The 15,000-nt window shown below is 39.5% G+C and overlaps 1 protein-coding gene across 3 annotated transcripts in view; it reads left to right on the top strand.

The window, feature by feature from the left end:
• Nucleotides 1-2,258: 2,258 nt before the first annotated feature.
• LOC138014229 (uncharacterized) overlaps nucleotides 2,259-15,000 on the top strand; it is a 30,887-nt gene continuing 18,145 nt past the window's right edge. The window contains exons 1-3 of one of the 3 annotated variants that reach the window (XM_068861257.1): nucleotides 2,259-2,584; nucleotides 12,095-12,146; nucleotides 12,771-12,821. In XM_068861257.1, the coding sequence (XP_068717358.1) occupies nucleotides 2,432-2,584; nucleotides 12,095-12,146; nucleotides 12,771-12,821 (256 nt within the window). In that variant the 5' untranslated portion in view covers nucleotides 2,259-2,431. Of the gene's footprint in view, nucleotides 2,585-12,094; nucleotides 12,147-12,770; nucleotides 12,846-15,000 lie in introns of all 3 variants that reach the window. The other 2 variants (XM_068861258.1, XM_068861256.1) reach the window with 2 other exon arrangements.

The following is a 15,000-nucleotide window of genomic DNA, read 5'->3' on the forward strand; positions in this document are numbered from 1 at the left end:
CAAAATGTCATTTACACAACTGGAAAATCATTCTCAGTTGTTATGTGGCCGTGATTTTGAAAATGAAAGACCGTCTTGCTCTGCCAATTTGACGTTTTGAGCTCATAATTTAAAACAAAATTAAACAAAATTACCTAAAATAGCGTGACCTAGCCCCTTTAACAAACAACCTGGAGCATATAGGACCAGTACAAGGAGCCCTAGTCAACTGAGCTACAAGGCTCGCAGCACCGGAGTCAATTCTGAATACGTTGAAGTTTTTGAATTTTGGAGAGCCTACGAGCAGTGAATTACAGTTATCCAAACAACAGATCACAAAACCGTGAACAAGGATCTTTGTTTAACCGTCAGGTACCCACGTATCTTAGCAATATTTGTCAGATGGAACTGGGCAGGCACAGAAGTTACATCTTTGAAATTGGACCAAGGGGGACAGTAAATAGGACTGTGACCCAAGGAAGCAAGAGGCGACTCAGAAAGAAGAAGAAGTAACATCCAACTAACTTGATTTATCGAGTTAATTAAGACAGTGCAAAGTGACCTATTGTAGAAGAAAACTGAGCCCATATTTATAATCAGGAGCTCATCATTGATGGACCTTTGAATGAGGCAGAGTAGTTAGGAACGTAATAGTGTTCTGTTAACATCCCACGATTAATTAACGCTTTTGATTTTATTTAAGAGATTAAAAAAAAACGCCGGGAAGAAATGGAGTTTGCTGCATGTTATATAGTTGCATATCGTAAAATTCGAATCGCGCCATTTCTAAATTATGCTGGGCTAGCTCTCAGCAGGCGAGGACCACATTGTAAATTACTCGTGATACCTAAAGGTGTACCGAGTATTGATTAAGAATTAGGACGCGGGGATTTCATTAGTTAAAAGCTATACGTGATAACCCCTAGGGAGATGTTGTAATTGAAAATGTAAACATCTTCGAGATGCAAAACAAACTTGCGAACACACAAACTTTAAATCTAGCAAAGCGAATGAAAGGATCCTAAATTAAATAAGAAAATTTTCCACCTTAGTGATATTGGGATAAACTGCCTGAAACGTTAAATTGTTGCAAAATCCTCGTTATCTCTGTCTTCGTTAATTGGTATTGTAGCCATGCGGAGTGCGGGGGCAACCAAAAGCGATGGGAGCTGTGTTTGGGGTTTCAATGTGAAACTTTTAATTAATGACGTTCGCCGATTAAGAAACTGAAGTCCATGTTCTGAGTGAAAGCTCAATAGCGGCTAAAGATTGGAAATGCTGGATTCAGTCTTCTAGGAATGTTATGAATATTAAGATAGTTAATCTAAATCTTGCTTGTTGACAACGTGATGAATGCGTCATGCAGTACAGAACTCCCAGCAGCGGTGTGTTGGAAATGCCTGAATTTTTCTTTTCTTTCAGCTGTTCTATGTGTGAGCATCATCCGTGGGGCGAAGCATCATCCGCGCATGTTAATTTTAAAATTGTCTCATGGCCCTCATTTTAGCTAGGCCTAGGCCCTGTTTACAAGGAGGGAGAGTAACCTTAGTGCCAGGGTTACCCTAGCAACCCTACCTGTAAAATTTTGCTTGTAAACCCGGGCTATCTTTCACCCTCCTGTTAGGGTAACCCTAGAGGGAGGTCACCGCATTACTCACAACACTGCTATGATTTCGAAACTTGCAGCTGGTTGCCTGTGTAGCTTGAAAGAGAAGGGCTAAATTTTACGTGGCCACATTAATGATTACAAGACTGGTTTTCTCAAGTTTTCTCTCTCGCTGCGGTAGTTTCACTCTCCCTTGGCCAACTGTTTATGTCACCCCTGCATTGCGTAAATTCAAGTTATTTCCGATCCAGTATGCTGCATGACTGTATCTCAAATGGTTTCAAAAGGTACTGACTCCAAAATATCATCCTCCGCTTTCGGATCACGTAAAAATTCACCAGGTGTTTTTAAATAGCTTTCTTCTTGTGCCCTTATGTGTATTTTACTACATTGATTGTTTGCATTGTCATTTTCAAATGATTTAATGATACTTAAAATAGATATATTTTTTTCTGGGAAGCTTATTTCATAAGCTTTAAATGATGAGTGCTTTAGACATCGAGACTACGAGAGAGAAATTTTTTCGCGCGGATGGCTTTTAGGAAATGAGTTAAATTAAGAAATACATTTTATGGTAAGGGGCCTCGTGCATTTAGTTTCCCATGTGCATTGTTTCGTGTTAATCTCCTTTGGAATCGAGGCAGATTCTTATGACGTGTTACGACCTTGAGTGCATTATTAACATAATTAAATGTCAGTCACGAATTTTCGACAGTTCTTTTGTCGAGTCGCCCGTCGACTTGTTTCAAGTTGGAGTGGGAACGAATCCTCGTTGTTTTTACCCACTGGACAATCTACCATTTGAAGCCAAGCCGAGAATCCATTCCCAAAGGTATTCGATGAAAAATGACACCTATAGTGGGCTGGCTCTCCTTCTTGTGTTTAATACACAATTCGATGGTAAAGGGCGAAGATCATTCTCTTGATGATGGTACATCTCGCCATCCTTCTTCATTTTGCCGTTTTCTTTGCACGCAGAGGACTAACCCTTTGGAAAAGGTAGGGAACAATTTGAATCTCGAATTGGTTAGTTCGTTTATTTTCATGGTGTATTCTGAATGTTAAGAAATGTACACAAGATCATTCCTTTAACATGCAAAGAAACACTTCTAGCGGTAGGTCGTTATACATCGTGCAATCAGAGACCGAAAAAGGTACATTACCTCGAGAAATCCCAGATGGAATTTAATTTCATTGTTTTGTTAGAACTTCAGGAACTGAAAACTTTCATTACTACTTATTTTGTTCGATTTGTCCAATGCGACAGGAAGTCGATTACACGTTCAATGGAGACGAACGATAACAAGTGGAGGGACTATAAAATTTGAGAATTTTGTTAGGGTTTAGGTCGCCACATTCCGTCATCTTTTTATGCCAGATGAAAAATTGGCTTCTCATTAATTTTCGCGTAGGATGATGTTTATTTCGGGAAAGTATGTGATGCGGCCTATAAACATCTTCGGCAATGTCGTTTTTCAGTTGCATCTCGAAAATCGCATTACTGTCACCTCTTTGAGAATCAGACAGTCATCAAGAACGTGATGCATACATCGTGCTTTGTTTGGGTGACACAGCAGCAAAATAAGTAAGAGTTGTGCTTGTATTTTAGCGGAGAGGGTTCGAAGGTTGTGGATATTGGCGATGTTTAATAATAAAAAATAAAAGGCAGATTTAGTCCTTTTACAGAGCACCAAAGCCGATTAAGCTTTTCAGGTCTTGATGTTTCCGAAGTGCCAACAAACCCGCAAAAAATGGGCGGAATATATACTGAGATGCAATGTTGTTTGATGCCGTGTTTTTTTGTCTGTGTGTGCCGTGAGTCACGCGATGCATCAATTATTTTACACCCCTTGTGGTTTATGTTCTCTGCAATTGTTAAAGGAGAGCAGTATGTTTTGTCGATAGATTTTATCAGCCATTCTGACAATAAATATGGTTTACATAGACAACTATATTCGGATGAGTGGAAACGAAAGCAAAAACCGTCGTCTATGTTTAACCAGATTGCGACATATCCGATGTGACTGAGGTGTTAGATACCCGTGTTTGTTAGAACGAAATCTCTCGCCTGGGACCACGCTGCGTAGTTGGGGTTATGGAGCGAAAAAGAACGTGGCGAAAAATAATTGGCGAGCGAAGCGAGCAGACTTCTCCGCTTGGCTCGCTTCGCTCGATAATGTATTTTCGCTAGGTTTATTTTCGCTCCATAACCCCACTGGGGAGCGTGATTCCAGGCTTCGAAATCTCGAATGTTTTGTACCGGAATCTGTACTCGGCTTACGAAACATTCGATGCCAATTATAGTTGAGTTCCCCCGAAAAGGCTTGTTTTTTTTTTTAAGCTAGCACAAGAGATGCATTTACGACGGACACCCTGTACTCATTTGCGTTTGAAATTTTAATTATGAACAGAGACAACAAACCTCTGTCATTGCCATGAGCCAGAATCATGAAATGTCATATCGAGTTACGTGTGCTGGCAAAAAGAAAGTTGACCTTGTTTAATGTCCAACCACACTTCGCTGTGCTGAAAAGGCTCATCCCCTTGACCTACAATATAGTCATTAGATTTTGCTGCATGATTTCACAGTTGACAGTGCCCCGGTGACAAAATTCTCACCTAATATTGTGCCGACTTTATAAGACTCAACTTCTCCATCCATTTCATGCCGGTCCACTGCGTTGAAAGATACATTTGCAAAAATTTTTTGCAAAATTTGCGTGGTTTTCCAATGATCAAAAGAATCTTAAATTTATTACACCTTTCACGGCATCATTCTCGTTGCTGCTGTTAAGTTCCTTTTTTTCAGATCACTTCGAAATGACTCCCATTCTTGGGAAGAAATAAACAAACAGAAAATAAATATCGTGCATCATATTAACGATATTTGACGTACTGACTGGGTTGATAAGAATCTCCTTTTTTTTTCAGCGGAGGATGAACATTTTAATTTTGTTTGATTGCGATTTCAACTACAAAGCGTTCTGGTTTTGTTCTAACTAAGGCTCAATACTCAACGCAGACGTTATACTTCTTATTTTTTTCCAAGGAATCAACACTGACTTCAAACTGACTTCGACAAGTACAATAATATCTACATTTACTCAGGCAGAGTATATTTGCTCGCATGTTCTTAAATTTATGGTAAATTGTGCTCTCAGTGCTCTTGTAAAGAAAGGGGTGTTTTTCTTTTTATCTTAGAGCGCAAGTTTAAGTGAAAAGCCGACATTCAAAACGTAGATTACTTTGTTGTTTTTATAATGCGATGGTCGAGGATGATACGAAAGTGGTTTTCTTGTTTGATATACCTGGTAGGCTCTTAAAGTTGTTCTAAATCTTAGACAAAATCATGTAATCGACTGATCTTGGCTTGGACGAGTTATGACGTACATAGAATGATAGATAAAAATGAAACAACGGCCATCCACACTAGAGTGGACTGAAAACGGAGATATGCGTTTTTGTTACCAGGCTTTGTTTACTCGTCTTGGCGTGCGAGAAAGTGGGGCATTCATACAAATATGACGTCACATGTATCCGTTTTGGCCGTGCATGCTACAACGATAGACCTCCGTTTTCAAAAAGCGTTTTCGAAAACCTCCGTTTTCGATCGTTTTAGTGTGGACGGATATATAAACGGATGTTTTCGAAAACGCATTATTGCGGACGGGGGCTGAAGAATTAATGCTGCCGACTGTGTGTTGTAAGTTCGATGTAAATGGTAAATGGGTTTTGTTAAGAAAATCGTTTTTTTCTTAGTGTAAGGATGGGTACATTCTAAGCATGTATGTCAATTCAACTTCACCTTTCTTTGAAAAAAAAAAACTTCTTTAGATGTATAGCCCGTTGAGGGAGAGGCAGTGCCTTGGCTAGAGTTGATACCAACTTTTGTGAGTCAATATGTTGGGTACTTAACAATTATTCCACCAGCACGCGTTGGATATGAGATGAGAGGTTGTCAAGGAGACGCGTGCGTAGCATCGAGTTGTACTAGTAAATCCATCTCATATCCAGCAAGCGCCAATCTTCCCTACGTTACTTTGTAAAAACACAAAAAAAATTGAAGAGCCCGGTAAAATGGCTTACACTACGGTGGCCCATATATGCAGTGCATAAATATTGATCTTAATACATTGATTTAACTTATTCAGTTCACAATTTCATTTTCTATTACACTGGCATGTTTTTTAGTGCACAAATGTATTTTTTAGTGCACAATTGTATTTTTCAGTGCACAAACATATTTTTTTAGTGCACAAATAAGTTTCCCAGTGCACAAATATATTTTTCAGTGGTCAAATGTATTTTTCAGTGCACAAAATTATTCCTGGAACCCAATGGCCGAAAGACCCTGGGAATAGACTGTCTTGATGAGCTCCTGACTGTCATTGATCAGTTCGTTGCAAATAGAAGCCATCTTTAATCGATTGAGTGTAGTGGAGATTTAAGAAACAAGCATAGAATAGAATGGATGAATTGCTCAGGTACTATTTTGAAAAGGGGTTTTCGTACAAAAATATGTTGTTGTTTTTATCAAAGTATCACAACACCGAAATGTCCATGCGAAGTCTTTAGCAACGATTGCATGATATGGGATTAAAACGAAGAAATATTTCTTAAAAACCCCCAGGAAATACGGCGCGAAATAGTTAAGAATCTGACCGGGTCGGGATTTTCAAGAGGATATCGTTCGCATTGTCATGCCCTCATGTTAAAAGGTATTCAAAGGCTTAAGTACCACGACGAGTGGTAGGGGTGCTTTGTCGCGAACTCGACCCTGTTGGCTGTCATGAAAGAAAGGCTCACCGGCTCAAGGGCGTAGCTAGGGGGGGGGGGGGGGAATTCCTGGGGTGCCCTTGACCCCCCCTTTGTAAACCGTCTGTTTGACACAGTGTGACCCCCCCTTTGAAAAATCCTGGCTACGCCCATGCACCGGCTACAGAGGCGCCAGTATACGAATCCCGGACCTAATTTCGCATTGCATACCGATGGTAAGATAAACTTAAACCGTATGGTTTCCTATACATGGGTGTGTTGACGGATTCAGGCGAAGGATGCTTTGGTTGAAGGTTTCACGAACAAATATTCCAAACCTTTGCCGCAATGCCGGCAACACATGCTCGACCAATCAAAGATTCCTTCTGTTTGTGACGAAACTGATCGAAAGCGAGTAAGCGCGGCAAACAACGCGGCCAGGCCTCAATGACAGTCTATTCCCAGGGTCTTTCGGCCATTTTTAGCTCATTGGGTTCCAGGAATAATTTTGTGCACTGGCAAACTTATTTGTGCACTGAAAAACATTTGTGCACTGAAAAATACATTTGTGCACTAAAAAATATATTTGTGCACTGAGAAATATATTTGTGCACTAAAAAATATATTTGTGCACCGAAAAATACATTTGTGCACTAAAAAATATATTTGTGCACTGAGAAATATATTTGTGCACTGAAAAATATATTTGTGCACTAAAAAACATGCCCGCGTATTAGAAAATGAAATCGTGAACTGAATAATATAAATTAATGAATAAAGATAAATATTTATGCACTGAAATTGTTATCTGTGCATTGCACATATGTGCCACCGTAGCACAGCATAATGGCTAAGCCAATAAAAACTCGGCACTGCATTATCGAATGATCTAGTTTTTGATCAATATCGATAGTCTTTAACGCCAACCACTATCCAAAATTCGCCCCTCAAGGTTTATCTTTCAGAGATAGTTCTCCGAAACGCTTCCTTTTTTCGTTAATCAAGCCGCTGACAAAATATTTGCAGTGGTCCTTCTGCCTTCAATACGGTGCTAATTGGAAGACCACCTCTTTGTTTACTTTGCTATAATTGAGTGGTTTTACGTATGACTAATATCATCTTTGGGCGGCCATTGAGACTTCTCTACCGACAAGATAACGAAATTGCTTTGATGGGCTGTGTAAATGAAGACATGTTTTTGCAGACACTTAAGCGACATAATGAATTTTTGGTGTGGGTTTATTATGAAAGTGTCACAAAATTTGTCAATGTTTTGAAACATCGCAATTTGTTCCACTCGATCAACGTTGGCGCACAACCGTGGTTTTGTGTATTTTGAGAACAGAAGCTCTTTCAATGTTTAGATAGGAATCGCGAAGCAGCGGTTGCATCAGCTGCTCCTCGAGAAACTCCAAACTTCCTACTTTTCTTCTTGCTTCACAACGCGATAGAAGCACGTTAAATCATGAAGCCACCGTTAAATTTATATTTGGACTTGTATGACCTGTTTGTCATTTCCAGACTAACAGCGTTCCCTAATACAAGGACAATAATAACGTTTAGCTAACGATAATGCCGTTTAGCTAACGTCGAAACGTCGTCGCTTTTTAGCAAATCTTTTAGCATTTTTTTAATCTTAAAATGATTTTAAGAAATGTTTTATCGCAATTTTTTATAGTCAAATGTTTTTCGAAATCACTTCTTGTTCGTAATAAAATTAATGAAAATTAATTTCCTCCTCGGGGAAAGGGAATAAATTAAGGAGAATCGCTGTAAGGAACAAATACAAGGAACCTGGTTTTTCTTAGGATAAAATGATTAACTGAAATATTGTTTATGATTTATTTGAAGCTCTGTGAAAAACTCGGCACTTGGCACTCCATGGAACGATATATTAAGCTAGCAGCGTCGGAATTAGTAATTTACGTGTTTTCACCTGAGGGAAGAACTACGTAATGACTATTTGTTGCTGCACTCCAGGTCTCGCAAGCTCTTGCTCTTAAAGCGAGAAATTACACCCTGGGGCTTTGAAGGGAAGGTAGGTGAGTGTTAAAGGGAAACCAGCCGGAAACTAAGGGTGGCGACAAATGGCATAAGACAAATAATGTCTTGTATACCATGGGCGTACAAATCAAAAGATGCTCATACGTTCCGAATTAGGGGACGGATGTAACATGAACTTAGGTTTTAACTGAAAGAAAAGACAAAGCAGTTAAATTTAGACAACTTATATTATATTTCTGAGAAACACACACAGCTGCACACACGTCGGGCTAACACGTACGAAACGCTTGACACAAATTGGAGATATCTATGATATTATGAATCTTTAATTATCTGTGTATAAAACTCAAAACTGAAGATCCGAGTCCTAGATGGGAAGTTTGAAGCTTCGAGCTTCGGAACATCGAATGCCCACCTCACTGAGTTATCTATTAATAATTTGTTTTCATCACCACCTTTAAGAATTTTTCATCTCTACAGAAACTACAACTTGCCTTTTTCTGTTTTTACTGTGGATTTTTTTTACGTTTTTCCTGCTTTTATGGAAATTAGTTTTGGTATATGGCGCTCGAGGAACTCATTGTAACTTGGTATTAAGGTAAGAAAAGGGTATTATGTCTCGAATTAAAGGAGGAATGGAAACACATGAAAACTTTGAATTAACAAGACCCCACCCAAGCTGTGGTCAAACTATAGACTTTTACCTCGGTTAAACCGATTTACCAAGGGCAAATTCATTTTACCTAGGTAAAAAATTCTGTGAAGGTCACACCACTGAAACACTACGGAAATAGACTCCCAAGGTTGTCAGCATCAGCGTGATCTTGATAACAAAAAATGAGGGTTTTTGTCTCGCTACTTGACCAACGATTGCTCTGTGTGCGGGACGTTGTTGGCGTTTCAGTGGCCGTGCTTTCGTGGCCGGCTAGCCGAACCTCTTGTGGATAATTGTATGTAAATGAAAACGCGTTGTGATCTTCAACGACCTGGTTTATATGATCAGTTGTTGGAGGTAAATAAGAGGTTGACTGGCTTGCGTGCATCTCGAGCCGATTGTTAAACAGATATCCATTATAAAATGCTGGTTGATCTTCATCACTTTCAGAATAGAGAGAGCGTCCAATTCTGCAATGAAAAAACTTCCTGGTTAAGTAAAAAGCAACATAAACAATTTTAAGCGGCGACGAGAAATTGAATTTCAAATTTCAAAAGATACTCACAATCCTGCTCGGAACTGCGACATTTCGAATTTGAGCTGAAATTACCTTTGGAGATTACGCGTGCCCCAAAAATTTATTTCACAACGTGAGAGGTCCGGTTCTGTCATCGAGACCTTCGCCGACGAGCGTCTATTCGCTAGCAACCTCGGTATTTTATTTTTCCCTCGGCTATCGACTTGGGGTAGCTGTCAAGGAAAACTCTATTGTTCTCGAGAAATTTCCCAGCTCCAGACGATAAAATTTCACCGAGGTAAGTTACCTTGGGAAAAATCGGTCACACTTAAAAATTAAGTTTCCCCAGGTAAACTGTCAACAAGTCGACTTTACCTAGGTAAAAAAATCTGCAATGTGACCACAGCTATTTTAAAGTTGTGCTTGCCGAGACAACGCTCTGAAAAATCAGTTATCACGTTTTTGTCGATCTCAGGGGCAATTTAAGCGCATCAAAACACAAGGAAAGGGATTTCCTGTTAATTGTGTTGTTTTGTTGTCAGTTAATTAACACTGGAACATACAGGTATTTAGCGAAGGGATTTATTTCTTATCTCTTGGAATTACCGGCAGACTATTCAGTCAGCTCAAAAGAATCCTTGTCTGAGGCGCCGGTTTACCTTGACAGACAATATTAAGTTTCGACTTATCGAGAAATCTTTCCACTGAGATAAGGATACGTGCTGTACTGTGACACAATGGGTAATAGATCACGTTCGGTATATCAATTAATACTCCCTCTCTGACATGACCCGCAATGTATGTCTTCAAATATGACAGTCTCGGTCACAAATATTGTAACATAGTCAGAAATTTGCTCCTTCACTCGCTTCAATGTTGATTCGAATTCAAAAACCAACCGGTAAACGCAACATTAGGGGCCCTTAGATCTGAAGACGACTACGAGTGAGCGTTTTCTGTTCTGAGCATGCGCACTTCCAAAAATGTCGGCCTTCAAACCTTACGCCAATCTCGACCCCAGAGCTCTTTTCTTGACCGAGGGAGAGAAGAGTTCTGGGGAACCCTGAAACAAAGTGTCTTCTCATTGGGTTTCGTGAAGAACAATCAAAAGTGTCTCTAATTGGTGCATTCATGTTAGCACGAGGAGTGAACAGGCGCTGTAAGGTTTTTGGCTATAAGAACCCTACGGCGCATGTTCTCCTACGCAGAGTTTCCCAAAGCCTTGGGTCGATCCGAGGCTCTGGTGACGAGAACGACCTTATGCGCATGCTCAATACGGAAACAGCGTATTCGTAGTCGTCCTAATCGTCGTCATCAACTCAATTCAATTCAATTTTTATTTAACGTACACAGAATATTATGTACACCAAAGTTAAGATAATTTATACAGTAGTGTGACAACAAAATCGTGGATACAATGCATATAGAATAGAAAAGAATCACAATAATTTACAATTCTTTTTTTTATTTATTTATTTATTTATTTATTTATTTATTTAAACAATATTCAAACAAGAAGTTTGCCCCAAGAGTTACAAAGACTCATCGAGGGGGCTTACTTCGAGTATACATACATTTCATTATAGGAGTAAGACAGAAAAAAGATCGCACAAATCACAAAGAATCAACATGCTGACAGGTAGCACAAATGTACACTTATTATGTTACACAAAATCGGTTAGAATCTAAGATAAACGTCTGGACAAGCAAAAATAAAGCCTTATTTTCATCATAAGAAAGGGATGGGCATCCAGACAGGAAAGCCGATAAAATTGCTGTATCAGACATATGGGCCCACCTGTCAGCAAAAATCTGAGCAGCTGAGGAGAGCAGTTTATAACGTGAGGCAGCAAACAAAGGACACTTCAGGAAAAAATGCTTTACAGACTCTGAATAAAAACCACAGAAGCAGGCTGGCGATTCTTTACGTCCTATTTTAAATAAATAATAATTGAGAGCACAAGCATCTAAACGGAGCCGTGTATGAATTATAGAAGAAAACCTATCAAGAGCAACTTCGTAAAGAACATTTTTTGCAAGAAATGAAAAGTAAGATGAAAGGGATTTCTTAAATTCATTCAGGGAAAGAGTGCTCCGTACGTCAATACTTAAATTATTCCATAATCTTGTAGTAGATGGAAAAAATGATTTATTAGAACGTTCAGTGCGACTAGCAAAAAGAGTAAAATGTTTAAGATTTCTCAATGAATAACTCGTTCTCTCAGAGACTTGTAAGGAAAGTAGGCTTTTAAGATAGTTAGGACAAAGGTTGTTTACAATCTTGTAATAAAGTATCACTTTATTTTGAAGTCGCGTGTAAAGATTATGAGGGGAAAAAATAACTAAGAGCAAGCTACGAAAGTCGACCCAAAGTCCGCTTAGCGATGCCTGGATCAGATAATATTAAAAATGTGGTAAAAATCGCAGCTCTTTCCTAGGGTCATTTCCTCTCTTTCTCATATGTGCGGTTGGACTGGAAACGTCGTTTCTCCTATTTATGTCTGACAGCAAGCCATATTTTGATCGCTCGCGTTTGGTGGTCTCATTGACACGTAATTTTTTTCTTCTTACTTTTTAGGAAAGCTCGTTTGATCTGTGTTCCAAGGCATGTTTTCACCCCAAAACAGGAGGTAAACAACATGATACATTACCTTAGGAAGGGTAGAGGGAGGGGAGGGTAACTGAGTGTAGGAAAAAGTGAGCACAATGCAGTGATGTAATTGGTTTCCATGGCAGCAGTTAAGTCATTTATATGCACCCTAAATTTTGTATTCATATGTTTACATCAGATATCAAAAAGGAACTCGCCAGTAACCCCCTTATTTTTATTGCTGGGAAGTATTAAACAGTTTAAATTAAAATCCTTTGCCAAAATAAGAGTGTAGCGGATTTAAAGCTACCTCTACAATTACACCTCATTTCATTTATTCGTTGGTTGGGTGAGATTGCTAATTGACTGATAGCGGCTGCCAGCGGCGCTTGCATACGCTAATGTCTGATCTCACCCATAGACTGATTATTTGTAACGCGCATTTGAATGTGTAAATAGAAAATGCTCTCTATATAAATTCGCTAACATTGCCATTTTTCCAAACTAGGATACCTAGCATCAAACTAGCTATGTTTGATTTTCAACTGTATTTTGCAGTTTCTTGCAAACAAAAATGTTAGTTCGTTTTGAAAAAAATTGAAATACTTTGGAGCTGTGAAATTAGGGTGATCAGCGTTATTTTTGCTCTCTCAATTTCCTCCAGGTGAAATTTCCAAGCCCCTTTCAAAGGAAAGAACACGACGAGCGAATAAAGGCAAGGAAAACGAGGAACTAGAGAGTAGGTTATAATAAGCCTAGAATAATTCAGGGATTTTTACATGACGCCGTCACTGCCACCATATCATGGGTACCGGTGTAGCTAAACCAAATAAAAGCGGCTGCTTTTTTGTCCGAAACGAATCCACTGGGATTTTGGCTAGTTGAACAACAGCACATACACTACTGTGAGGACGTTCTCCTATGTTCCAAGAGTCCATTACCCAAGAGTAAGAATCTGGTATTATGTTTGTCCAAGAGAAAATGAGGGGACAGATCTGTCCCTAATCTCGTACCCAGATCTCCCACGGTCATACAGAAGGGAGATCTGGTAAAGTTCGATTTCGAGCATGCTCATTGCCAGCGAGGCCTGAAATACGGGCTTTTCTATCACTGCGCATGTTCATACTCTCTTTTGTGATTTTGGGTGATTTTGCGGAATAAACATGGTTTTCGAGAGTATTCTTGAAGAGATTCTTTTGGGTAGAGGACAAGGAAACCTTACACTTAAGCCGAAACAGAAAGAAGCACTACAGGCGATTGTTTTTGAACGGTCGAGATTGTTTAATTGTCGAAGCAACTGCAGAATCACTGAAACGAACTCTTAGGCTTAATCAGTAAACGATTGCTGTTTTCTTCACTCAATCTCGTGAAAAGTGTAGTTAATTTACAGTAAATTGAAAGCAAAAATGGTAGAGTGCTTAGACCTAATCACTGCAACGAGTGCTATTTTCTTGACACGATCTCGTGAAAAAAGTAGTTAATCTAACCGTAAAATTCACAATTGATCACTACTTAATTCGCGAACGAGAAATACTGTTTTGAATAAATTACATACTTCAACTTGAATTTATTAGTTTCTGCGTACCGCATAGCAAGCTACGCAGAACTTTATTCGAGTGGCAGGGTACGTGGGGCTTTCGTCGGTACCATTTACTCCAACGTCGCAAATGTTTAAAATCATTTTCCTCGACTGAAAAGCTTTTTTGGCGTCGGAAAAAACAAAACTTTCCTCCGCACAACTGACATTTATTCAAAACAGCACATGAGCTTGCGAAAACCAAACCTTCACTAAGTACCCCCCGAAATAAACCATTGCATTGCCGCAACCTTTTTTTAGTAGCCAATGAAAAATGGTGTACCGTCGAACTTTACCAGATCTCACATTTCCAGTGACAGAGTGAGGTCTGGGTACGAGATTAATCTGTCCCCTCATTTTCTCTTGGTTTGTCCCCATCAGCGTCGGAAAATTGTCTATTTTTAAACCAAGTTTTGCGGGAAAATAGACTGAATAAACCAAATCGGCTAACCCAATTCAAATCTCCCAGGGTTAAAATGTCTAAATTCCCATGAGTATTTCTTTGTATCTAGTCTGCCAGAAACCTATAAAATTTTCAACTTTTCAACCTAGTTTAAACCGTTTGAAAATGCAACATTTTGTTCCAGGTATTTCCATATCATTAAAATTAATGACAGTGAATGCTACATTATAATGCAAATACAATACACGAAGAATTTTACTCTGCGAGCAGAGACCCTTCGATCTTCCTAGATAAATCGGGAAGAGGATTGGCGAAGGGACCTCTGCCAACCGCTTCGGATTTCTTTGTCGAGCTTGCGTCAAACATTCAACTGTATTCGGGTGTCAGTAACGCGTGAACCATAAACTGAAACAAACAGTCGGGATATTTTCGAACAATTCTAGCAAAAACACGACAACCAAGGAATCATTTTCTTGGAAACTCAAGATAGCATACGCTTTTCTGACGCTGATGGGGACTGGGCCAATTTGGGTAATTCTTACTCGTGGGTGACAGACTCTTGTATGGTCCTGTTGCAAACAAAACTTTACTCGAATGATAGAAATGTTTATTTTCTGCTCCCAGCTGTGCACCCTGCGAGCAGAGCCTCTCTAAAACTCACCAGAGGGCGAGCAATTAAATTAAGTCGCCGCAGCCCAAATTTCTAGCTGGGCTAGTCACTCTGGTCAAGTCTGTTTTGGCAGCGCGCACATCATAATTTTTGACAAGGCGGAGGTCAAAATCGAGCCTTCAGTCCGAAAATCAATATGGCATCTAGGAGTGCGATCGAGACTTGGCCTGGGTTTGAAACTCTGTCCAAGCAACGGCTTGCGCATACTCAATAAAGACTTTAAAACGATACTGCAGAGTCCTTTC

Source organism: Montipora capricornis, chromosome 8 (genome assembly GCF_036669925.1).
Source record: "Montipora capricornis isolate CH-2021 chromosome 8, ASM3666992v2, whole genome shotgun sequence".
In the NCBI taxonomy this organism is placed as follows: domain Eukaryota; kingdom Metazoa; phylum Cnidaria; class Anthozoa; order Scleractinia; family Acroporidae; genus Montipora; species Montipora capricornis.